This window comes from Musa acuminata, chromosome BXJ3-9 (assembly GCF_036884655.1).
Source record: "Musa acuminata AAA Group cultivar baxijiao chromosome BXJ3-9, Cavendish_Baxijiao_AAA, whole genome shotgun sequence".
Classification (NCBI taxonomy): domain Eukaryota; kingdom Viridiplantae; phylum Streptophyta; class Magnoliopsida; order Zingiberales; family Musaceae; genus Musa; species Musa acuminata.
The window spans coordinates 3,215,001-3,238,139 of NC_088357.1; the positions used below are offsets into that span (position 1 = coordinate 3,215,001).

The 23,139-nt window shown below is 41.0% G+C and overlaps 5 protein-coding genes and 1 long non-coding RNA gene across 15 annotated transcripts in view; 3 read left to right on the forward strand and 3 right to left on the reverse strand.

Annotated features, from left to right (window-relative positions):
• Positions 1 to 2,500, reverse strand: part of LOC103996985 (myb-related protein 2) — a 3,056-nt gene extending 556 nt beyond the window's left edge. Inside the window, exons 1-8 of one of the 4 annotated variants that reach the window (XM_018818252.2) lie at positions 1,944 to 2,202; positions 1,646 to 1,856; positions 1,424 to 1,500; positions 1,219 to 1,276; positions 1,062 to 1,140; positions 918 to 987; positions 201 to 357; positions 1 to 104 (exon numbers count right to left, since the gene is read on the reverse strand). The exon at positions 1 to 104 is cut by the window's left edge and continues 556 nt beyond it. In XM_018818252.2, the coding sequence (XP_018673797.1) occupies positions 1 to 104; positions 201 to 357; positions 918 to 987; positions 1,062 to 1,140; positions 1,219 to 1,276; positions 1,424 to 1,500; positions 1,646 to 1,856 (756 nt within the window). In that variant the 5' untranslated portion in view covers positions 1,944 to 2,202. Of the gene's footprint in view, positions 358 to 917; positions 988 to 1,061; positions 1,141 to 1,218; positions 1,277 to 1,423; positions 1,501 to 1,645; positions 1,857 to 1,943 lie in introns of all 4 variants that reach the window. The other 3 variants (XM_018818251.2, XM_009418072.3, XM_018818250.2) reach the window with 3 other exon arrangements.
• Positions 1 to 9,071, forward strand: part of LOC135649418 (uncharacterized) — an 11,517-nt gene extending 2,446 nt beyond the window's left edge. The window contains exons 3-7 of one of the 2 annotated variants that reach the window (XR_010501258.1): positions 1 to 341; positions 5,203 to 5,427; positions 5,907 to 6,281; positions 7,811 to 8,218; positions 8,338 to 9,071. The exon at positions 1 to 341 is cut by the window's left edge and continues 79 nt beyond it. This is a non-coding gene — a long non-coding RNA (uncharacterized LOC135649418). The remainder of the gene's footprint in view (positions 342 to 5,202; positions 5,428 to 5,906; positions 6,282 to 7,810; positions 8,219 to 8,337) is intronic. The other variant, XR_010501259.1, reaches the window with a different exon arrangement.
• An 817-nt stretch (positions 9,072 to 9,888) lies between these two features.
• Positions 9,889 to 12,162, reverse strand: LOC103996988 (E3 ubiquitin-protein ligase SIRP1). 4 transcript variants are annotated; one of them, XM_018818255.2, is made up of 3 exons: positions 11,629 to 11,924; positions 11,282 to 11,495; positions 9,889 to 11,203 (listed from the first exon to the last, which is right to left on the reverse strand). In XM_018818255.2, the coding sequence occupies exon 3, from the start codon at positions 11,162 to 11,164 to the stop codon at positions 10,109 to 10,111; it is 1,056 nt and encodes a 351-aa protein (XP_018673800.2). In that variant the 5' UTR covers positions 11,165 to 11,203; positions 11,282 to 11,495; positions 11,629 to 11,924; the 3' UTR covers positions 9,889 to 10,108. The 4 variants fall into 4 exon arrangements, with proteins under 4 accessions (XP_018673800.2, XP_009416356.2, XP_018673799.2 ...); XM_018818254.2 differs by lacking the exon at positions 11,282 to 11,495 and adding an exon at positions 11,943 to 12,115 and having other exon boundaries at positions 9,975 to 11,203; positions 11,629 to 11,764; XM_009418081.3 differs by lacking the exons at positions 11,282 to 11,495; positions 11,629 to 11,924 and adding an exon at positions 11,943 to 12,162.
• A 955-nt stretch (positions 12,163 to 13,117) lies between these two features.
• Positions 13,118 to 17,115, reverse strand: LOC103996989 (probable complex I intermediate-associated protein 30). Of its 3 annotated transcripts, none has more exons than XM_009418084.3 (7): positions 16,948 to 17,115; positions 15,518 to 15,631; positions 14,671 to 14,727; positions 14,304 to 14,395; positions 13,831 to 13,911; positions 13,609 to 13,707; positions 13,118 to 13,490 (listed from the first exon to the last, which is right to left on the reverse strand). In XM_009418084.3, exons 1-7 carry the CDS (start codon positions 16,997 to 16,999, stop codon positions 13,305 to 13,307), a joined length of 681 nt encoding a protein of 226 aa, XP_009416359.1. In that variant the 5' UTR covers positions 17,000 to 17,115; the 3' UTR covers positions 13,118 to 13,304. The 3 variants fall into 3 exon arrangements, with proteins under 3 accessions (XP_009416359.1, XP_009416360.1, XP_065023812.1); XM_009418085.3 differs by having other exon boundaries at positions 16,938 to 17,069; XM_065167740.1 differs by lacking the exon at positions 16,948 to 17,115 and adding an exon at positions 14,818 to 14,964 and having other exon boundaries at positions 15,518 to 15,629.
• A 337-nt stretch (positions 17,116 to 17,452) lies between these two features.
• On the forward strand, positions 17,453 to 21,844 carry LOC103996990 (pentatricopeptide repeat-containing protein At3g03580). Its single transcript, XM_009418086.3, has 3 exons — positions 17,453 to 21,060; positions 21,146 to 21,389; positions 21,468 to 21,844. Exon 1 carries the CDS (start codon positions 17,846 to 17,848, stop codon positions 20,234 to 20,236), a length of 2,391 nt encoding a protein of 796 aa, XP_009416361.2. The 5' UTR covers positions 17,453 to 17,845; the 3' UTR covers positions 20,237 to 21,060; positions 21,146 to 21,389; positions 21,468 to 21,844.
• Positions 21,845 to 22,477: 633 nt separating this feature from the next.
• Positions 22,478 to 23,138, forward strand: LOC103997273 (chaperone protein dnaJ 20, chloroplastic-like). Its single transcript, XM_009418442.3, has one exon. The coding sequence runs from the start codon at positions 22,497 to 22,499 to the stop codon at positions 23,010 to 23,012; it is 516 nt and encodes a 171-aa protein (XP_009416717.3). The 5' UTR covers positions 22,478 to 22,496; the 3' UTR covers positions 23,013 to 23,138.
• The last annotated feature ends 1 nt before the right edge of the window (position 23,139 follows it).

The window sequence follows — 23,139 nt, forward strand, 5'->3', positions numbered from 1 at the left end:
TTGTTTCATGCATGAGGGCAAATCTTTATGACAGGCTCTTATCCCTATAGTGGTGTCATGTGTATCTTGCTCCTTTTGTGATCGATCAGAAGTCAAGCAACTGTCTACTGAACAATCAGCAAAGTGGGCTGGAGTTAGTTGTGACATATGCAGGACAGGAATTTCTTCCACACCTAGAAATGAGTTGCCAAAGCATTCACCTGAGACTTTAGTGACCAGCTCCGAGAGTTGGACTTTGGCAACTTCCAGCCCTACAGAACCTAAGCTCTGCTTCTCAAGTCTCTCTTGGGCCTTCTCCAGCACCAACTGCAAATACCTTCCCTGTGCCTCTATTCGTACTTGTAAGTGTCTTTGCACCTTCACAGTAAATTCAGTAACATTTTATTAGTACAATCTAAAAAAATTGAGGAAATTGACCTAACAAAAGAAGGTTTGAATTGCTTGTATGATGGATTCATTGTTCATTTTTTACAGCACCAAATGGATCATAGTAGTGCAAAATCTTCCAGCTTTAACTCTTTAACTGCTGTCAATCTTTCTGGGTGAACTTGAAATGAAATTTGGAACTCAGTAACACATTTTGAGTTATTCTGTTCCTAGTAGTTCGTAATCTCTTCAAATTCTGTATTGATGCAAAGTTGCACTTATACACATCCAAATATTTCACAAAAAACTCTAAAACTAGACCTTAATGCTTTATCAATAAAAAAGATCCTTTTGTGAATAGTTAAGACTTATGATGTTTGAGACTGATCTTTTCAGTTGTTGAAACATTTCAGGTGTTTAAATTTTCTTATACTTTACTTGTAGGGTCCTTGTTCCAAAACATAAAATAAGCAAGATACCACATGTTTAATCCAAAAGGCACATGAGAAAGCAAAGTAAGGTTGTGTGATATTATTGACTTTACAACTTACCTCAAGTTGTTCATGTAACTGTTTCTGTACTTCAATTTGCTTTGTAAATGCTTCATTTATCTGCATGGTTCTGAAACTAATGTACCATCAGCCAAAGATTGTTATAACTTTGGAAATCTTGAGTGCATATTGCTGTTATCATACTTGTTTGTGGGGGCTGCAATGTTCCTTGACGATCCATTATCCTCTGGTGTCCTTTCTGCTGCTAGTGAACACCCAAAAACTGCATGAAGACAAACAGTGTTTATATACATTGTCCAGTTTGAGACCTCAAATATAAACTCTAGGTGCTGCCCCTTACTATTTTTAGTACTTCTGATATTTGTTTGAGCCTGGAGGTTTTTACCAAGCCTGTATTTCTAACAGACCAACAAAGGCAAGTTAGTTTTCAAATGCAATGATAACAAGCAGAGAGAAAGAGAGAAGGTGCCTGGTTTTTTATTTGAGGGGAGGGGGGAGGGGGGTGGGGAGGGTGAAGTATAAAGAATCAAGAAGTTAATTAGGACCTGAAGATGACTTTTTAGATGGTACAAGGTTAATCCTGGAATTCCCATGAGTCTCATGATTGTTTTCGGGGTCGCCTCTGCAAGATTATGGTCTTATATTAGTCTTTAAGATTGATCACTTTGTCCTCAAGTGTAATGTATTCTTAAAACCCTGTCTATGTAAGTGAAGACACACAGTCACAGTTATGCACAAAACAAATATAAATAACTTTGTATGCTCACTGTCTGCTCCACCGAGTTGGTTCACCGCCTCTATAAATCTTGCATGGAGCTCAGGGTTCCATTTAAGTCTAGGCTTGGCCTCAGTTGAAAGAACTAGTCCCGACTCTCCTGTAGTACTTCCTCTCTGCAGAAACAATTGCCTCTCTGAAGGAGCTGCTATCCTGGAAGAAATGAGGTTGTTGTGGCTCTGATGAGGTTGATGTTGATACATCTGCTTCAGTAATATATATAATCATCTTAGAGGAAACCATCAAAAACAAGACAAACAAACTTCCTTTCAGTTTTTTTTTCCTCTTACCTTTTTGCCCTCACCTTGCTTCTTGTCAATTTGAGAAATTCAAGTCTGACGTCTGACAAACTAGTTTGCTTCTATGCTGTTGATGTAATATTTCTGGGAAGCAAGGGCATCTAGAGTTATATCCTATATGTATGCTCCTCTTGTTTAGGATGGAACTTGAGTTGCTTCAACTCCTCATGCTGATGAGGGATGACTCCAAAGCTCCTCTTATAAGGCTAATGAAAGGGAGTTTGAAGACGTTTGAACAAAATACTAAACTATAGATCTAATCTTTGCGGTTTGAAAAGTGATTGTCTATCCTGCTCTAGGTATCTGAAGAATTTTATCTTGTAACTTTTGTTGTCAATTCTTGCATGCAATATTCTGCATCACTAACTTCCGTGAGACAACTTTAGCTTGTCAAATGTCCAAGGGAATAAATACTTAAACATGCATCCTTTTGATACAAAACTCTAAGTAAAAGCGGGAACCTTATACTTAGCATAATTTTTTACCCAAAATTTTGACTCCTATGTATTGAGAACTTGCAAATTTCCTATGTACCTAAACCAGTTGTGGTAGCTTAATCACGGGGGCCTTTACACGTGAAAGGAACATCTTCCTTGAGCCTGAAAGGACATCTCAGGTGCCTAGCTATTATATTTTTGGACCTTATGGAAGTTGAGATTTATATAATATATCCTAGTTGGAACAGATTCGTAGTTCATAGACTTGATTGAGGAATTTGATTAGTGATGGAAGGTTAACTTGTTTATTAATTATGGTATGAGAAGGTTGTAAATTCTGTTTGACTGGATGCATCCATAAGCAGCACTAGATATGCCCTTTCTATAAAGAACAGAAAACTATACTATACATGATGCTCTTATCTACCTTTTGAAAGCAAGATTGGAATATGGAATAAGGATGCAATTCCATTTTATCTCTTCCACCTAGTTTGGCACTTATTCAGTTATCCAGGAAGAAAAGTAGAGAGGAATCTGGAAGCTATTTACTGGTAGGCAGTCATCACACTGAAGTAGTTGTCGATAAAAGTTCTAAGGGAAGGACATTATATAGAGGAAATGTGATGATCACATTTCAGACATCAAACCTCATGAACCCCTGGACCACTAAATCTCCCTCTATCAGCATGTAGTGTGTCAGCCAGACATCCATGCATATCTGTTCGTGTTAATTTGAATGTTATGTGCTTTGGATTAGTTGCAAGTATTAGTGCAGCAGACGTGGACATAAATACTCATTTATTTTGTGCCAATAGGTTCAAGACCTCAGAGCTAAGCCTTCCAATAATGGCTAAATAGATTAGCCAGTCTGTTTTTCTAGCAATATACATATTCCCCTCTGTTGCATTGATGTATCCCTTGAATTCCCGAGTCCGAGTCCTTTTATGGGAGCAAACCATAAGCTTGGTTCAGCAAATTTTATCTAGTGAAATGCATGGTGGTTAATATCTAACAAGAAACATCAATTTGTTAAATTCTCACACCTTTTAGTGATCGGATCAGCTCACGGCTTGAGATGGAGATAGACCTTTTTTACACCGCAGTAAAGACACTGATTCATTTTACTAGATTAAGGCTATATATATTTCATCTATTTCTGAAACCTTGAATATTAAATGGACTATTAGAATTTTTGTGGCTTTAATTCATAGAGCTTTAACTTTCTGTGTCTAAAGATTCTAACCCATGTTCTATTAGGAAAATTTGACCATGTTACCATGTATTGGGAGAAAAAATTTATTTGTTTTTTCTTTTAATTTGTAGTGGTAGAGATCTCCTGCTAATTATAGATCGACTTTATAGACCAATAATAAGATAGGAATCTTAAATAGTGATATTCTGCTCCATTAGTTCAAGTAAGATTCACATCTAAAATATTTTTTACTCATCGAGCGGATAACATTACCTTGGAATGAGAATATAATTCAGCATGAGATTGCCACTTTGCGACCATGAGAGAATATTTTGTTTGCACTGCCTTTCGTTCATTTGTGTGGTCCATCAAAATGATTATATGTTCTATCAATCTCCACAGCACATTGTGGCATATTTCCAACCACCTTCCTAATTGGATGAATCACAAGAATCAAGCAATTGCAAAGGAGTTCTATCTTTCTATCAATAGAAAAAGTAAGAATATATTCGTCATTTCTCCTGTTCATATGTTGATATTGATGGGAAATATATTCCCTGGACAATCTCACATTGGTACCTCATCTGTCAAGCAACATTTCATTGGATTTTTATAATCATTGTCTAAAAAATTAATCAAACCAAGTTAATTCAACAACTTGCCCATGTTATCAAACTCAGCCAAAAAACAAGACAACCATTATCAGGCTGATATGTCGATATCTTGTTTATGCAAGATTTTGCATGCAAAATACACTGGTATAGTTTGATAACTTCCAACTGGCCCTGAAAGAGTGTGTTGTTGATGTAAACTAGGTAAGGAGTTTGGATTGAGGTAGATACAGCAAGCATTGACAAACTTGTGGATGTTAATTTGTCTGGAAGCCTATTATGATTCATCAGCTCTTTTACAGCGAGATTATATGTTTCTTCTTTCAAGTTCAACAAGTACAAGGATGATTGAAACTTATGACAATTCCTGCACTTCTTAACGATACCATAGAATGATTACATCCCCAATAAACCAACTTACAGCATTCATAAAGATTCTTGCTATTAGCCTTTGGTTATTAGTTTACCTGATCTTGAGAGTTAATGCATGTTATTATTGTAACTTGTTAAATCTTCAGATATTTTTTTTAGCAGTGTTGATTAGGGAAAATGACAACCCATGCCTTGAGAACATCCAACACATTGATTGGCCCCTTGAACAGCTAAGGATGTGCCTTTCAGTTTGATTGTTATTTGGACCTTTGGTGTCAGTTATTTTTCCTGTGTCTTCCATCTCAATTTGGAAACTGTACAATAGCAGAGAAAGTTTTAAGCTGCTTATGTGAAGAATGTAAAGCACTATTTGAGTAGTTAAGAACTTTGATATCTTTAGTTTATTTTAGGCCTCCAATCAAGCTATGATACATAGCTAGGAGCAACAAGTACATATGTTCCTTGGAGCATCCATATGTTGTTTCCACCAGTAAAAGTTGGGTTCATTTATTCCTCTACTGTGCACACTGTGCATCTCTTTGGTCATGCATTAGCACTTGCTTCATCGGAATAAGCTTTGCCTCCACTAGTTTTGCCTTCCCCTGTGCTCAATATGATTAACATATTCCTGGAATAAGCTTTTATTTGCAGGGGAGCTGTCAAAGAAGCATCTGGCCATCCAAACAAGTTCTTTAATGTTTTGGGTTCTCAATGGTGTGTACCATTTCAGACCGTTCACAGAGAGGAATGGTGAGGTCCCGAGTAGACTTCAGGTCACAGAATGCTGTTCCAGATTTAAATAAAAGATCATGAATGAATGATTCTTTGGCAGTCAGTCATGCAGCTAAGTGGTCATCACAAACGTAAGACACTTTTTCTCTCTGATATATTTTTACACATGCAATCACTCAGTTTTATATTGTATTTTGTAATTTCATGAGCATTCTCTTTTTCTTATGATTGAACGCACAGTTTCTAATATATTTTTTTCTCTTGTGTTCTTGGAATCAAGTCTTCATCTTTGGAATGCATGGGCTTATATATTGTTCATAATAATTGTACACAAACAATGGATCACTGTTGTTTGAGCATTCTCTTCCTGTGAATTAACATTGAGTTTTCTAAATATTATTGAGATCAATTTTGCACAAATAATAAATCACCAGCTCTCCTTTTTTTTCTTTTTAATTTGTGGATTTGATGATCTTCAAAAATTAAAATAAAAGTAATTAAAGATATATTTTTTTATTTTCGATTTTTTTTAAAAAAATTCAAATAGAAATTAAAGAAAAAGATAAAAATGATTTTTATATCGGTCAGTACTTTTTTGCACCTCTTGCAGTCCACCCGGTTTGCGTACCTTACATGAGCCGTCAGCGGGTCCACTTTTCCCCGAATGACAAGACGAGCAGGTAGTCGAGTGGTACCCAAACGGGCCGTTGTTATTGCAACCTCTTCCGCCTCGCAACCCGCGGGTTCGCTCGGTGGGATGGGATCTTTTTCGCGAATGCCGGAGAAGGAAGGCGTCGGGGAGGCGGCGGAAGACGAAGATCGTGTACGACTTGGGCCCTGCGTCGAGGTCGATTAGGGTGAACGTTGCCCAGGATCAACTTTTATTCCGCCGTTCCCGCTCCATTCACCGGGAAAGACCCTAGACAATCTCCGCAGAGCCCTGGAGAATACCGGCTTTCTCTGCGCCGCCATTCTCGACGCAAAGGTCTCTCCTCTCCCCTTCGCATCTTAATCCACTGTCGCATCATTGGGTTTCTCTTTTTCCCCTCTTGACTTGGTTTTCTTGGGATTCTGCTTTGTCGTAGTTCATGTCTTTTATCTTCTTTTTGTCTTGCGATGATCTTCTCGGTTCACAAATTTTGAGTGTATGAGATGGGATTTTTGATGTCAAGATCGCTCATCTGAGCGTGGTATTGGGTTTCCGTTTGGGTTCTTGGACTTGTAATTTTTTATTTGATTTGGTGCTGAGTTTGTCATGTCATTATTAGCCTGAATTAACGATCCAAAACGCTTAAGCTTTCGATAACGACCGTCAAGAACCATCATAATTCAGAATCAAATGTTCCATACCATGTTGTGGTGCTATCTGGTCCTCCACATGTAGTTCTTACTTACTCGCCCCTCGCTAGGCCCAAGATCTGATCTGCTTTGATGTCATTCATCGTATGACCGGCCATTGACCAGAATGCTTAAATCTATATTTGTGATAGTGCATTCATCAAATTCTTTTAGATGTGGAATTACACTTAGGATTGATACATATTTGCTATTTTAGAGAGAAGTTAGATTATTGTTTGGACTTTTGGGTGATGATGAATGTGTATGGAAAAATTGATCATGCTTTTCTTGAAATGGAGCTATATTGTGAAGTTAGTGAGGTTGGTTTAGTTGTAGTGCAACTGCTTGTCTTATACATTGTTTTTGGCTGAAGTTAATATTTGTGTAACAAAGTTTATGCAGTTGGTTTTGACACATATCGCTTAGTTCTAAGGGTGGTTTTGACACATTCTGGAAGCAGTGTGAGAACATTCTGGATGTGTCAAAACCACCCTTAGAACTATGCAGTGTGAGAACATATCGCTTATTAGTATAAGACAACTTGAATGTGTATACTAATTATACATATATCGGTTGTCACTGTAACCTGTCTATGGGTGGGCATGGACTTGAGCAAACAGATTGATTCATGAATGAAGTAGATTGATGTTAATAGTCTCTTTGTATGTGTTAAATTTCTAGTCTATCTTTGTGCTTGTTTAAATGATTTATACTCACAACTTGAGAATTTTCTAGTTAGATGGATCTTGAAAGCAGAGGAATTCTTCTCACTAGACCATGTCATGGTTCTCATGACATATAACTTAAATAAGAAAAATATACATTTAACAAGTCTAAGGCATTACAACTTATAGTTGATCCATTTGTTGGGTCTGGCTAATCTATGGCTAGCATGTTGGAAGTGTTAACTCCTAGAATGTCATAGGTTGGGATACTTGAGTAGTAAAAGATACACAAAGAAATTGTCAGTTGCAGGAGATATGAACCTGAGAAATCTTAGTAGGATGGAGCGTGTCAATCTGATTTAGAAAGGAAACATGAAGTTTGTAGAGCATATCATAACTTTTATACTAATAAGTTTAGAAGTTTGTTTGACTGAATTTCTTGATCGAATGGCCCGTTGTTTGTAAATGCCAATTGGAATTATTGTATTAACATATTCTATGTTACTCACAGGGTCCAGGTTCCAAATGGATTTTCCAAAGGTGGCAAATGTATCCATTTGAAGAAGTGTCAACAAATCACCGTCGCTATTGGTTACCGCATTAAGGGTGACGATACCATGATAGCCATGAGCTACAGAAAGTTGGCTGAGGATTTGGAGCCAGACTGTCACATTATATGCTATTGAGGCTATTGCACTTGTGGTTCTTTCTGTGAGTAGTTAGGGCTGGTCAGTTGCTCCGTTAGAATTCTGCAATTCTTGGAGAGAGAGAAAACATAAATATTCCAGGTGTTGTGATCTTTTTGCACCAATAGAGAAGGAAAAGGAGAATATCCTATAAAAGGGACATCCCAAACAAAATTGGCATGATTGCCTTCTCCCTTATAACCAGAGGTTCCAACTTTCTGAAGTTTGGAAAGGTACCTGGACGATATACCAATTCAATCATGCTGATGCCTAAAGTTTGTCAGTGTGTGTGGATTCATTTATATTTGTGTACAAGATCTAAACTGCTTACATTCACTCTAATTACTTGCAGGCTGGGAATCAAGAAGGGGTAGCCAATTTTGATGCTACTCTTGTGAATTTTTATGGTTGCACGGAGAGATTTGAGAATAGAAATTCCTTTTGAAAAGATATAATATGCTTGAAATTTGATGTCCCCCTTCAAGCAGAAGCAACTGTTGTAGCTAATGCTGTTCTTGATTGCAGTGACTGAGACGTGCTCAGTGGTGAAACAGCTGGAGGTGCTTACCTGAAACTAGCAATTCAGATTGCTCGGAAGAAGTCTCTTTTATGGATCATGGATCTGTTTTAAAGGAATCATGGCAGAACACCTGTTCATATGAGTCCTGTTGAGAGCCTTGCATCATAGTTTGTCTGAAATGCTAATCCTACTAAGGCATCTCTCGTCTTGGTCCTGACCAGTAGAGGAAGTTTTCTAAACTAGCAAAATACAGGCCAGCAATGCCAATACTATCTGTAGTGGTTCCTTGGTTGATAGATTTTTTTTCCGACTGGTACCAGTATTGATCTCTGCAATTTCCAAGGCCTCAGACACTGAATTTGTTATACAGCATGCAAAGGCCAAATCCAGATAAAAAATTGTGACACTGCATTGAATTGGAGTTGCATCTATGAATCAGATTTTGACAATCAAATGATTCATTGATGATAGCTGAAAAATCTCCTGTGCACAATTTTGTTCAGTAGTATTTAAGTTTTCTATCAGGACACAATTTTGTTAACTAGTATTTGTCCCTATTTTGAGTTTCTGGGTTTTGTTTCTCAGTATGTTTTCTTAAGGTTAATCTTTTAGAGCCATGTGCTTATGCTTAGCATTCACCTACCTGGAGGGAATTCTTCGAGTATTTTGTTCTGGGAGAGCTTCTATTTTGGTCGTGTCATATATTTTGCATCATAGCGTGAGCATATGAGGTCGGTACGATGCAGCCAAATGATGTTTAAGTTTGCTTTCTCTTATTGCATGTGTGTTCTTTATCAGATCTCAGCTGGTTATTTGTATCGAATGTGAGGAATGTCCAAATTTTTTTGGTATGTATCTACACCAGCCAGCATCTTTCTTCTCCTTTTCGCACATAATTTTTGTCCTTCAAATTTGAGTAACCAGGCTCGATTACTGGCATGTAGATGTTCCTCTTCTAGCTCTTCAAGCTGATCTTAGCTAGCTCACATTACATTTTACTACTGCTGTTTAATGAAGATTCTGAGTTGTGCCTTTTTTTGCAACTTAGGCTTTCGATCTGAGATGATGTTTACAGCTGATTCCTGCTTCATTCTGGTAAACTTTAACTCTGACCAAATTAATTGGAGCTTGTTAAAGGCAGCAGAGTTTTAGCGTGGTGATGTGATCCATTGAATCTGTCTGGAAGCAACCATCTTTCTCCTGTCTATAATCAATTGTGATGCTTCTTCATTAAGTTTGATAACATGCAGGGGAGGGAACATTCAGATTACTGTTGAATTAATGAGTTTATGAAACCTGCATTAATGTTCATACTGAGTAACATGTAATATATTGTAGTCCTATCATTGTATCCTTCAGTATGGATTTTGGATAGCTGACAAATAGATGGAAACCTTCCGATTGTTGCAGCCACATATTGCATATACTGAACAGGTGAAAACATCAAGATGGGATCAAACTCGAAGAAATTGAAGAACAAAAGGAAAGGAATTATTCTTCCACAATCCATCACGGTAAATGAAACAGTATGTACAACAAACTGGCACAAGGCGGCGGCAGCAGCAGGAGGAGATCGAGCTCAAGCACTGAAACAACACCACCGTCAGTTTGCATCAGTCGGAGAGCTACTTCCAGTCGAGGATGATGAGGATGATGGCTGGGACGAGGAGTTGCCGGTGCGGTGAGACCCCAACAAGGAGAACAACCCAGTTAAAGGCCAAGGAACTGGTAACCGGAATCCTCTCTCACTCCCTCCATCACTACTACTACCACTCTGACCATGAGCTTCCACCCTGGTGGCACCTGCACTGACACCGGCACCTGCACTGGCACTGACATTTGAGACCTTGGATTCATCTGTTGCCAGCTGAAACCTGCAAACGGGGCACGAACTGTGGAGCTCGAGCCATGGCAATATGCACCCACCATGGAATTTATGTTTGCAGGGCATCTCCCTGGCCTCTGCGCCGGCTTCGAGCTCCTCCAAGCAAATCGAACAGCTCATGCTCTCCTCAATCTTCACAGTGGGCATTGCCTCCACTGCTGCTTTCCCAGCCGGTGGTGTTCCGTAGCAATTCGGATCGTTCTCCGCCAAGTGCTGCAACAAAAGATCCAATCCTGGTCCCAGAAAGTAATCTCCTAACGGGACACCGGCGCGGCCGTCGCTCGAGCTTTGTCCTCGGGACTGGTTTGCACCTAAAGATCCTTCCATGGCGCTGTTGAGGAGGTTGATGAGCACCATGTGCGCCCTGTCCCTCTCGCTCTCATCACCACCATCGGACTCCGTTCTGCTGCCCTCCCCGAGGGCTTGGAGCAACTGAAGGATGGCTGTGGTCCGCCGCCGCCGCCGCAGAATGGCTTCCAGATCGCGGTCCTGCTCCGCGTTCTCCTCCTCCTCCTCCTCTTCCTCCTCCTCTTCCCGGCGGAGCCTTCGGCGACGCAAGGAGCCACTGAGCATCCCGAGCAAGATCGGAGCCCAGAGGGAGAGATCTCTGCTGAATTCCAGATCGGCAGTTGCGTCTACTTCCTCTCCTTCCCCATTCATCTCTTCCACGAATCCACTGTCACAGACTGGGCATTTGATCTCCTCTTCCATGACCGGATTCACCATTCTGGAGCACAAGTGGCACCAATATCTAGCAACCCGAGATGCCTCCATCGCTCCTTCCTTGTATCTTTCACCCTTCTTCTCGAGTTTCTGTAGTCACGTTAAAGAAATCAATGAACATTGAGATCAGGAGACACACACATCAAGAGAAGCAATGTTTGGGAACACCTCAATTCTATAGGACCTCAAGCAACAAACGCAGCCATATTCTTGCCATCTATGACACGAAACTCGAACAAAAATGACATCTTTTCTCCAAAGAAAAGATCGATGATAAAGAAAAGGAGCGGCTTTTTCCCATGAAGAAAAGGATATATCATTTGGGACGGCAACGATCTATAATCTCTCCCACAACAAGAAGACGAACATATCAAACAGAAATCTGAGGGAAAGAACAAATTAGGTCCCTTTTCTGAACATGAAAATCGAATCCAGGGTTTTCCACTACGGCGATCTCAATTCGAATCGCATTATCGAAACAATCAAGAACGGAACAGGGACGAAGCGAGATTTACCGGCCAAAATCGGGCTCCCTCTTTGTGCCCCAACGATTCCAAGAACAAAATCCCCACGACGGAAAAAGACCAGCCAAAATCAACTTTTTCTCAGAAATCTTGGAGAAGAATTGGATCCCGAAGGTGAATCGGAGCTCTATACAGGTAAAGATTGCATTTTAATACGGCAGAAGGGTTGGCAGCAGAAGAATCCAGAAGGGCACACAACGATTCAGCGGAAGAAGAAATAGACACGCAACTGCATGTATTTGACCGTGTAATCTTTTCGCCAGACGCATACAAATCGGATTCCTAATGGGAAAGCAATTAATTACCTGAGCGAGATTGGATGGGTATTGGTGTTTGTGGGGGAAGGGGATTGGGGGAGGGAGGAGAGGATGGAGATCAGCGAAGGGACAAAGGCGACGACCCTCCTCCCTTTGTTTCCGTCTAACAATAAGGAAGAAAGGCTGTTCCTTTATTTCTTTTATCGCCTGTGCTGGTGGCCTTCAAATTTGAAGTGTGAATGCTGTTTCTCCCTAATTTTGCATTCTTCTGTTTTGCTTTTTAAAGCAGTGATTGGTTGGGTGCTCTCTCTCTCTCTCTCTCTCTCTTTGGAATAGCCAAGTTTATTTAATAGGACTTCGAGTTCAAAGTTCAAACTTCTGAAATGGTCACAGTGAATCATGTGTCAGAAAGATTCACATAGTCTGTGATTTGTATCTATCAAAGCATGGAAGGAAGCACACAAAAACATGAGGTTTTAATGCTCTGGAAGCAGGTTAGCAAAAGATTTCGAGTCCGATGAAAGCATGGAAAGAATGGGCGAGCAAAAGGATTGAAATCTGACACCAAATCAGATCAGGTAAAAGTAGGATTGTGATATGCCAAGAGGAACTACGAACCATCACTCATTCAGCGACAGGTCTGATGCTCCACCAAAGAAGTGGTTGCGGAGAAACAAACACGAAAGACCAAGTTGAATCTGAAGAGGAGATGAGATGCTTGCCTGAGTGCTCGAGGTATGGAGCCCTGCACCACATGGTTTTGGTGGTGTGTGAGTTGGGATGGCCCATTTCCCTGAAAGTTATCGAAAAATCAAGCAATTAAATGGCATTATATGATACATATAGTTCAGCGATTTTGATAGAAATGCCAACAACACATTGAACCAAATTTTGCTCCTCTATTTATTTGATGATGAACATACGATACAAGAATTTGTTGCACAAGAGCAAGTACCAGCAAGAATCTAATTTTAGTGATCTCATGGGGCCACACAAATCCAGCCAACCGAGTCACAGGTTACCTATCCATTAATTGCATCAAACTCTGGGCCCACCAACGGTGAAGAACATACCATCCAGGCTTCACATTTCCTCGAGATGCAGATATGTAGCTTCGCTGCTTCAAGGGGAATAAAACATCTGTATTAACAAGCAAATCTGACCCACAACAGCTCAACCATAAAGCTTAAACCAGATGCAACTTTCCACGAAGGTACAAGAAAGAAAAGAAACAGGTAAGATGCCATGTTGAGCTTCAGGAGAAAAAGTGAAACATTCAATAATGATGTATACAGTATACAGGTGTAGAAGTGACTGCAATTTATGCTAGGAAAAAATTTCAAAGGGGACATGGGACTAGCACCCCCGAGGATAAATACTTGCTCAAGAAACTGGGTTGTAGATAGAACACTATGTTCTCAATGCTTTGATCCAATCAATTTCAAGTCTGAAATCTCCAGGTCCGGATTTAGCACCCGGAATGCCACCTTCCGCATTGACAGAAAGAGACATGGCCAGGATGCGTGATGGATTCATCTCCACCTTTGTGCTGATCACATTGCCTTTCCATGTTGGTAAATATCGATCTAGAGGGATCTGACAAAGAAGTGCAAGACAAAATGGCGTAATTTTGCAAGCTCGCATATACTGTAATCAAGCTGTAATGTTTGATCAATATTACCATAACTAACAACAATGGCAGAAGAAAACTTGCCTTTGCAATATGCCATTGATCCTTGGGAACAAAAACAAAAGCTTGCCATGAGTTGTCTTCCTGCTGTCCCGGTGAATTTATCCAGTTCTCGGTGTATATCTGCATAAGCAACAATTGCCACACAAGTTCAGTATGTATTCAATTGAAATTGAAGAACCCTATGATGAAAGTCAAATAAGAGAATTATGGTCATATTCTTGCAACTCCAGTGTAGAAGCTTACAGTAGATATGTAGCACCTTCCATCCCCCCTAAGTCGCATGGCTATTGTATCGTATGAATCCAAGTCAATAAAGCCATTAAACTGTATCCAAAGTATATGCGATGGCACTAGCATTAGCAACCATGCCAAAATTCTTTAAATTATAAGAAAGCATCGTAACAGGTTTGATTAAAACATCAAGGAAGTAAAACTAATTCCCTTGATATGTAAATGAAAACATGAGACTGAGCTGACATGACAGGAGGTGCGCACAAAGTTAAATAGTGCAATGAAAAAGAAAGGGCGGTTAATCATCAGTGTCAAACCCATTGTTCGTGTCAAAGGAGATCATAGATCAGTTCCAAACATGATTTGGACCAAGGTAAATGATGAGAGTTCTCCATTAGGATGGACACCAGGAATGACACCAAATTTTCACTAGCATCCAATAATGACAGCAATAGTTGCATTTTGAAAATATTAATATAGGTTACCTTCTTTGATCGCATCCCACAGAAACCACTGCGATTCATTCTCCATGTGGAACCTTCAGCTACATCTAAGGAAAGATTGCCGGAGAATAAACCTTTCACAGAAGCAACATAGGTGTTGTAGCAGCATAAAGTGTCAGCAGTCTCACTTGAAAGACAAAAAGGCATGCAGATGATCTTTTGCCAAAATCTTTTTTTTTTCAATGAAAAATTAAACCACAATGTTTCAGAAACAATTTAAAATAACAATACACATAACAACATAATATCAAGACTGATTTTCTTGTGCAGAGCTTCAGAAATTTAACCGAGATGATTCATAACCACTACATTGAAAGATAGAGCAAGTGAGAAAAATACATTAGCATACCACTTAGTTCATGACCACTATCGGCACCAGTGATTTCCAATGAGGCTGATGACAAACCTGCAAGATTGCATCTGTAAATCTCACTAGAAAGTCCAATTGACAAAAGAAATTAAAAAACCTAACTTCCAAAATGAAATTAAAGCATACATGATTCCTTCATTTTTGCCACATGTTGATAGATGAATGAAAAATATGTTGGCTCTCATTGATCCATATACATCCACTATGCAGAAAACAGTTATATATGCACCAAGCTTGAGCATCATGTCAAAGATCACCAGTCCCTTGTTAATCCTTGTGACCATTAAAATTATGCAGTTAAGTGATTATCTTTGACTTAAATAACATATGATCACTCTCACAGACAACTTATGCCTACTATAGTTTTTAGTACAGAAGGAAAAAAATTATTGCATGTCAGCAACCATTTAAAGCAAATTATTAGTAATCATTATTGAATTAAAACCAAAAACACATCATGGTAAAATTCATTAATAATTTAAGTCCTTATTTTTGGTGGCATTTTAAATGATACAATGGTCTGTTGCACAAAATCATTGATCCACATATTGTAATTGACAACATCAGAGGAGCATGCTTCAGGAGAAAAATAGTTATGTACAAGTTCTGGATTCACATAAGTTGGCTATCCATATACTATATAAATGACAATACTGCTTTGTCACATATTACCATAACCAACCAAGATTCTACTAATGAATGGTATATATTGACAGGCTAAACTTTACATTTTTACAAGATAACAACAATTAGCAATGAACTCATCAAAACAATAATAACACAAGGAAGTTCAGTAAGTTAGAACAAATTCAAGAAGTAATACAACCTCCATATTCTGAATCAGAGTACAAGTGCCATCTATTCAACTCCTCCTTTGAATTGAAGTTGAACACAAATCTTTCACTTGGTAGCATCAGATCTTCTACATTCCATGCCAGGGCTGCGAATTATCATAAGAAAGACAAACAAACTTAAAGCAAATTTCCTTACACTGAATTCCTTTTTCCAATATGGCCCGTTAAAGAGTTTGGAAGAAGGTAAAGTTTCTTTTCATCATTTCTCTTAAATTTCCATGAAAAAGATTTTAAAAAGGATCCAAGTAATCTGTAGGATTTCTAAAAGTTCCTCTAATTTCTCTAGCTACTGGACTTTAAATTCCAACTAATAGCAAAATTTCAACCATTCTGGAAAGTATAATTTGAAAGTCATTTATGGTCAACCAAATGTCACCTAGAAACAAAATAAACGCTCCGTACCACAGAAATGCTTATCTTTTTTTTCTATTGGCTCCTCGTTTATTAGTTCGACTGTTGAGTTCCAAACATTTGTACATGTTCTTCTAGTTGCTAATGGGCATGCACCTTAAAATACATTTTTAGACTCATCTCATTGTTTACCGGTGCTACTTTTAAGTTCCAAACATTTTTAAACATTCTTCTAACTTCTACTAGACCGGCACCTAAATATCCACTACTAGACTCATCCACTAATCATATACCTTAAGAAATTTTGAAAGGAAGGACAATCAAAACTGCATCTCCATGTGCTCAATTTGCTTTTACATGAATCTATAGTAACTTGATATTAATCTTTCAATGCAGTGACAGATGAAATAATAACATATAAAAAGTAATCAAACAAGCAACGATATAACACTCAATTGCTACAAAATTTCTGTCAGCCATTCTCTTATAATTTGTTTGGGATGAGGACCAGCTTGGCCTATGGGATTTATCCTTGAGAAGGCATCTAATTAAGGAAAAGGTGGATGAATAGACCACAAGTTTCCGCGACTGTATCAGTCGTGGAATGATCTGAAACCCCTAATGCAAACCACAAGATTGAATATTTTGAACTTCTCGATGGATCAAGAACCTATATTTTTGGCATAAATGAAATGTGGAAATCAGGGTTCTCCAGAAGGGGTAAAAGATAGGGTTTCAGTTATAGTCACAAAATTATGTGAAAGGATTCCAAGAGATGAACCTTCTGCCAAGATTAACACAATCCTCTTCGATCAGAGATGCATCCGACGTTTCGACACGGAAAAATCTGACAAAGAACGCTTCGTCTACGTCAATTCAGAATATTGGTCCTCCAAAAACCCTACTCCCAGTTCGACACCACGTAGAGCAAGTGACGAAAATTCGAAAGATCCGAAGAGCAAAACAGAACCAAGAACCAACCAAGATTTGAAGAAGCCAAACAGGAATCGATCTAAAGCAGACGACATCAATGATCAGTACCATGAGATACCTCGCTTCGTAGCGGCGACCGACGCTTGCAGGAGAGCTCGAAACCTGGACATGGATCCGATGCCGAGACAGAAGTCGGATCAGCGACCGTGAAAGCGGCGGAGGAAGACGGGGGGCGGCGAAGACGGTTTCTTGAAGGTTATCGATCAAACGGCTACGATGATTCCACCGCTTCGAGTGTGGCGCTTCTGACCGTCCGATACTTACGGCTGTCACGAAGGGTTCTGTTATTGGCAGGACCGTATCGCCCCCAAAAGTTGTCAGGGGTGACGTCACCTCTTCGTGGTGTTCAACTTCCATCGGATTAAACCTGCGCGAATAATTACAAATTAAGATATTTGAGGGGCTTTTTCATAAATAAGAAGTTTTAAAGGAATTATTGTGCCACAGTAAAACATTGGAGGGACTATTTTGCAACAATTTAACGCCACGTGTCTCTCCCGTGTACTATATATTTAGCTCCTCCATCACCGAGAACAGCCTCCATAGCGACTCTCTCATGCCATCTTCCTCCTCCTCCCCGTCCCATAAAGCTGGATCTGCTTCGCCTGCGGCCGCGGACGCTGCTACTCCCCCGCCTGCAGTGGAATCATACGCCTTCTCACTTACCCAATACCCCCAAATCCTTTGCTTCCTCCACCCTTGCTCCCCCGACCCTTCCCTCCTCCATCTCCGAAGCCCTCTCCTTTCTCAGATCCCCTCGCCATCTCCCCCAAATTCACTCTTTTTGCATCACCTCTGGCCTTGCTCGGTCCCCATTCTTCGCCGGAAAGCTCATCGCCGCGTACTCCGACCTCCGGAACCCGGCCGCATCCCTCTCCGTCTTCCTCTCGACCCCCCGCTCCAAGCACAACGCCTTCTTGTGGAACTCGATTATCAGGGCGCGCGCCCGCAATGGCATGTTCGCCGAGGCTCTGGATTGCTACGAAGATATGCGGAAGACGAAGCTACGACCTGACGCCTTCACTTTGCCTTCGGTCATCTCGGCTTGCGCCGGTTTGGGCGATCTCAGAATCTCTCGCGAAGTTCATCAGCACGTTGTCGAGTTGGGTCTCATGTCGGATTTATACATCGGCAATGCTTTAATCGGAATGTACTCGAGAGTGGGTTCGTTGGTTGACGCTCGTGACGTGTTCGATGGAATGGCTCGTAGGGATATTGTTTCATGGAATAGCTTGATCTCGGGGTACAGTGCAAATGGAGAATGGGAGAAAGCTGTCGAGGTCTATGGAGCAATCCGAATGGACGGCTTTGTTCCTGACTGTTTTACAGTGGAGAGTGTTTTACCAGCTTTCGGAGGTCTAGGTGCCATTCAAGAGGGGCAAATGGTCCATGGGCTTGTATACAAGGTTGGAATTGAGGAGGACAGACTAGTTGGCAATGGCCTTATTGCCATGTATTGTAGATTTGAGAATTTGGTTGATGCTAGGAGGGTTTTTGATATGTTAGTCGGGAGGGATGTGGTCTCGTGGAATACTATCATCGATGGGTACTACCAAGTCGGTGATTTTAAAGATGCACTTCAGATGTTTCGGAAGATGATGACTGGATCTAAACCGGATCTTGTGACTCTCACTGTTATTCTTCATGCTTGCTGTGAAATGGGGGACTTACAATTGGGCTGTTCAGTTCATGGGTACATCATGCGGAATGGTTATGAATGTGATATCACAGCATTGAACATTCTTTTGGCTATGTATGGGAAATGTGGAAGTTTGATCATGGTGCATAATTTATTTGATCAAATGGATGTCAGGGACTCTTTTACATGGAACTCCTTAATAAATAGTTATGTTAGGAGGGGGCTCTTTAGTAAAGGTATAGAGCTTTTTAAGTCAATGAAACAGTTTGATGTGCAACCTGACTTTGTTACTATTGTAAGACTCCTATCTATGTGCACTGAGTTACAGCAGCCAGTCCATGGTAGAGGTCTACACTGTAATGCAATTAAAAGAGGGTTGGACTCAAATTTGTTTGTTGGAAATGCTCTTCTTGACATGTACTCGAAATGTGGTAGTCTAGAAGATGCACTGGAAGAATTTCAGAGGATGGAGGTACATGACAGAGTAAGTTGGAATACCATTATATCTGGTTGTGTCCATAGTGGAAATTGCAGTTTAGGATTTGAACTTATAAGTGAAATGAAGGTCCAGGGGCAAAGGCTTGACAAGGCAACCATTTTGGGCATCTTGCCTGCTTGCTCGTACGTGGCAGCAAAACGACTAGGCAAAGAGATCCATGGCTGCATACTCAAACTTAATTTGGAATGTGATGCGGCGATTTGTAATGCTCTGATTGAGATGTACTCCAAGTGTGGCAGATTAGACCATGCTGTTTGTGTCTTTGAACATATGAACATCAAAGACATTGTTACTTGGACTTCTCTAATATTTGCCTATGGTATGTATGGTCAAGGTGATAAGGCCTTGAGAGTTTTCATGAGGATGGAGAAAATGGGTGTTATGCCAGATCATGTAGCTTTTCTAGCTATTATATATGCATGTAGCCATTCTGGTTTAGTCGATGAAGGCAAGATGTATTTCAAGAGGATGGAGCAGGAATACAAGATCATCCCCAGTTTGGAACATTATGCTTGTATGGTTGACCTTCTAGCCCGATCTGGAAAGTTAGAAGAAGCAGAAATTTTCATTGAAGCAATGCCAGTGCAACCGGACATTAGCATATGGGGAGCTTTACTTAGTGCCTGTCGAATCTTCAATGAAACTCTGATCGCTGAGCGTGTCTGTGAACGAATTATGGCCTTCGACACAGAGAACACTGGCTGTCATGTTTTAGCATCAAATCTTTATGCAGCAATCGGGAAGTGGGACATGGTTGTTAAGATACGAAAATCCATGGAAGCAAAAACGATGAAGAAAGATCCAGGATTCAGCTGGATAGAAGTTAAAAACAAGGTTTATGTGTTTGGGACTGGGGAACAATTGGTTGAACAATCAGAAGAAGTGTATAAGTTTTTAGAAGTACTTACTGGATTAATGGCCAAGGAAGGATATGTTCCCGATAGAAAATTTGTTCTCCAGGATGTAGAGGAAGATGATAAGAAACATATGCTATGCACACATAGCGAGAGGCTTGCTATAGCTTTTGGGCTGTTGAATACAAAGCCAGGCACACCTTTGCTGATAATGAAGAACCTCCGTGCATGTGGCGATTGCCATACTGCAATTAAGTATATATCAAAAATCGTTGCAAGAGAGATTTTAATTAGAGATTCTAATCGTTTCCACCTGTTCAAGGATGGTTTTTGTAGTTGTGGCGATTTTTGGTGATCTCTTTACTTTTTTCAGGTTAAAAGTTCACGGAATGTTTCAAGTTCGATTCATGCTTGCACTGGTCTGCAACAGGATCACCAAAATCCATTCTGCAATGAGAAAAATTCTGAGAGAGCAGAAGGAATCAGGACAAAGAACTCAGGTACTGGTGGTTATCACTTTGTGTCATAATTTCAATGCAAGGACTTGCTGTCTTGATCAGTAGGAAGACGGTACCAATCACAGTTGGAGATAAAATGTCCGGGAGAATGACATGCAAATTAATCAGTTGAAATAGGCTGCACAATTACATCAGACCAAATGTTCAGCAATTTCTTTTTGCACTGAGCTGTGCCAAGATAAAGCTTCAGGAGGCTGTACATTCAGGGCCTGCTTTGACAGCTTTCTACAAGCCATATTCTTTAGCTGCCAAGCCAAGCAGCACACTAGCACAGTGTAGGTTGAATACAGATTTGTTCAAAGATGAGACTTTAGCAAAGACCTAGTTGTTGATGCTGAATGATCTCATTTCCAGACTGGTTTAGAAGAATGAGTGTTCCTCAAGTCGCTTCCTGGCAATAATAGTTGCACCATGACTGAGGGCCAAGCTATCCGAGTTGCACCAAAATTTTGGACAGATCAGTAAGTCCAGGAAAGAAGAAAAGGACTTGTTCTGCAATCGTGCTGCAGCACCAACGATTTAGAAATCCACACAGCTCAGGAAGAAGTAATGAGAGGGTTCTGCAACAGGCTCAAGAAAAGCCATAGGCAAGTGAGGTATCCAAAGGACCAACATAGAAGCCTCCCTCATTTTTCGAACAGGGAGTCATTCGGCAGCCAAAGTATGAAGGACATACTTATATTGTCTAAAACATTATTAATCTGATCAGGCACATGATCTTTATGCAATTTTGTTCATTCAAACAGGTTCAGATTCAACCAAGTCCCCCTCCTGTTGCAGCTTATTCTGCCCTCATGTGATTTGCCAATGTGACCAAGGACCAGAATTGAGAATCCAATGAATTCATTCATCACTCTCAGAACTGAAGGGCATCTGCCTCTCGAGCCATATTCTTGGATGCTGATTAAGCTTAACACCATCTTGTGCACAACCATGAAACTGCATTGAGTGTATCAGAAGAGCTTCCTTGTCACCTTCACCAAGAAAAAGGTATATCGACAACTCCCTGAATAAGATTTGCTAACCTTTTATTATGTTCATGAAACATTTAATTTTATCTGGCTACAGATCAGAATTTGAACAGCGCAAATGAATGTGAGCATATCTGACAACCGAGTCTTCCAAATTCAAGCAGCCATGTGAAGAGTCATCAAATGGAGGAGTGGGAAGAGACGGAGAGCACCCACCAGGAAATAGCAACATCAATAGATTTGATTATTTTATGAGTGCTCATAGGAAATAAGGAAAAGAGGATTTGAGAGGTAAAAATATTCTTAAAAAAATCCTAATTCGTGAGAATTAAAGTAGAGAGTTACTATGTGAGAACGATTTCATATTGAGCATTACTAAGATGTGATGGGTTAATCGAATCGTGATCGAGACCATCGTGTCAATCACGTGAATCAGTCATCTAATGTGTTGGATTGATGAGGCATTCGAATAAATGTTGAGCTAACGCTGACATAACATATTCCAAGTCTACTCATGTCATGTCATGATCGACACCCCTCAACAACTTTTTACTCGTCGGAGACATCTAACTCATACATCTATTATTTTACTTATCCCAAATCTCATCGACGAGCATCCTCAAGGATTAAGAGCTCGTCTCCATACCGAAAAAGCTCAAGAAAGAAGATAAAGAAGCCGCCACCGAGTCGTAGTTTCTTTTCGGATGCCTTTGCGAGGCCGAGGAGACGCTGAAAGAATTGGCACCCCAAAGCACGAGCTTGATTCGGAGAAGAGGTGGCGTTTTCCATTACGTTACGTGATCTGCATCAACAATGTGGAGTGTTATGGTGTAACGAAACAGTCACCACCACGAAAACGTAAGCTACTTACCATCACGTACCACGGTGAGGCACTGACGTGACACTGCGTGATGTCTTCCATACTGCAGATGGTGCTTCGAGAAGCTTACACGTTGCATGATACAGACGCACCTTGTCCCCCCCTCTCTCTCTCTCAACAGACTTCTCCGTTCGTTCCAGTGGCTTACGGTGCCATCTTCTCGTTTTGGACTCCCTCCCGATCCGGTATAAATACCCCATCAGCCTCGCGCTTCTTTCTCTACGACAAGGGAGAGCCAAAGCCAGCATGCTTTCTCTCTCTTATCCCATGTGCAGGCCCTCCTTGGTCCCGACGCCGAGTGCCCGGCCCCGTGTGTTGGCGGCGGCCATGCAGACGGCCACCATGTACGAGCTGTTGTCGGTGGCGGAGACGGCGGGGCAGGAGGAGATCAAGGCGGCGTACCGGAGGGAGGCGCGGCGGTGGCACCCGGACGCGTGCCGCGTCGCGGGGAACGAGCGCCGATACGCGGAGAGCTTCATTCGGGCGCGCGAGGCCTACGAGGTGCTCTCCGATCCCGTCCGCCGCCGCCACTATGACCTCGCTCTCTCCGCCGACCGCGGGGCAGCCGCCATCGGGGCCAACGCGGCGTCTCGCGCGGGCGGCGGCAGGGAGGGGGCCAGGGCCAGGAAGAGGATCGAGGACTGGGACTGGGAGGGCCAGCTGCAGGGACTGCAGCGGCGGTCTGCGGCGGCGGCGGCCGGCGGAGAGGGGACGTGGGCCGGTCGGATGCGGAGGGCCCGCCAAACCGAGCCGTCCATTTGATGGGTGGACTTTGGCGGCGTTCGTCATTTGAATCTTCAGCGATTGCTGTCAGTGGCGATCATAAATAATAATGCTTAACATTATTAAAAATTATAATTAAAAAAAAAAAGATGTCGTCTATATTAAG

Excerpts from the sequence above, each read along its gene's own strand:
- LOC103996988 (XM_009418081.3), bottom strand. The coding sequence starts at position 11,164 with ATGGAGGCATCTCGGGTTGCTAGATATTGGTGCCACTTGTGCTCCAGA.
- LOC103996989 (XM_009418084.3), bottom strand. The coding sequence starts at position 16,999 with ATGTCCAGGTTTCGAGCTCTCCTGCAAGCGTCGGTCGCCGCTACGAAG. Across the intron at positions 14,728-15,517 it reads CTCTGATTCAGAATATGGAG|GTTTGTCATCAGCCTCATTG; the intron begins GTTGTATTACTT and ends GCAATCTTGCAG. Across the intron at positions 14,396-14,670 it reads TAGTGGTCATGAACTAAGTG|GTTTATTCTCCGGCAATCTT; the intron begins GTATGCTAATGT and ends CTTCTGTGAAAG.
- LOC103996990 (XM_009418086.3), top strand. The coding sequence starts at position 17,846 with ATGTTCGCCGAGGCTCTGGATTGCTACGAAGATATGCGGAAGACGAAG.
- LOC103997273 (XM_009418442.3), top strand. The coding sequence starts at position 22,497 with ATGCTTTCTCTCTCTTATCCCATGTGCAGGCCCTCCTTGGTCCCGACG.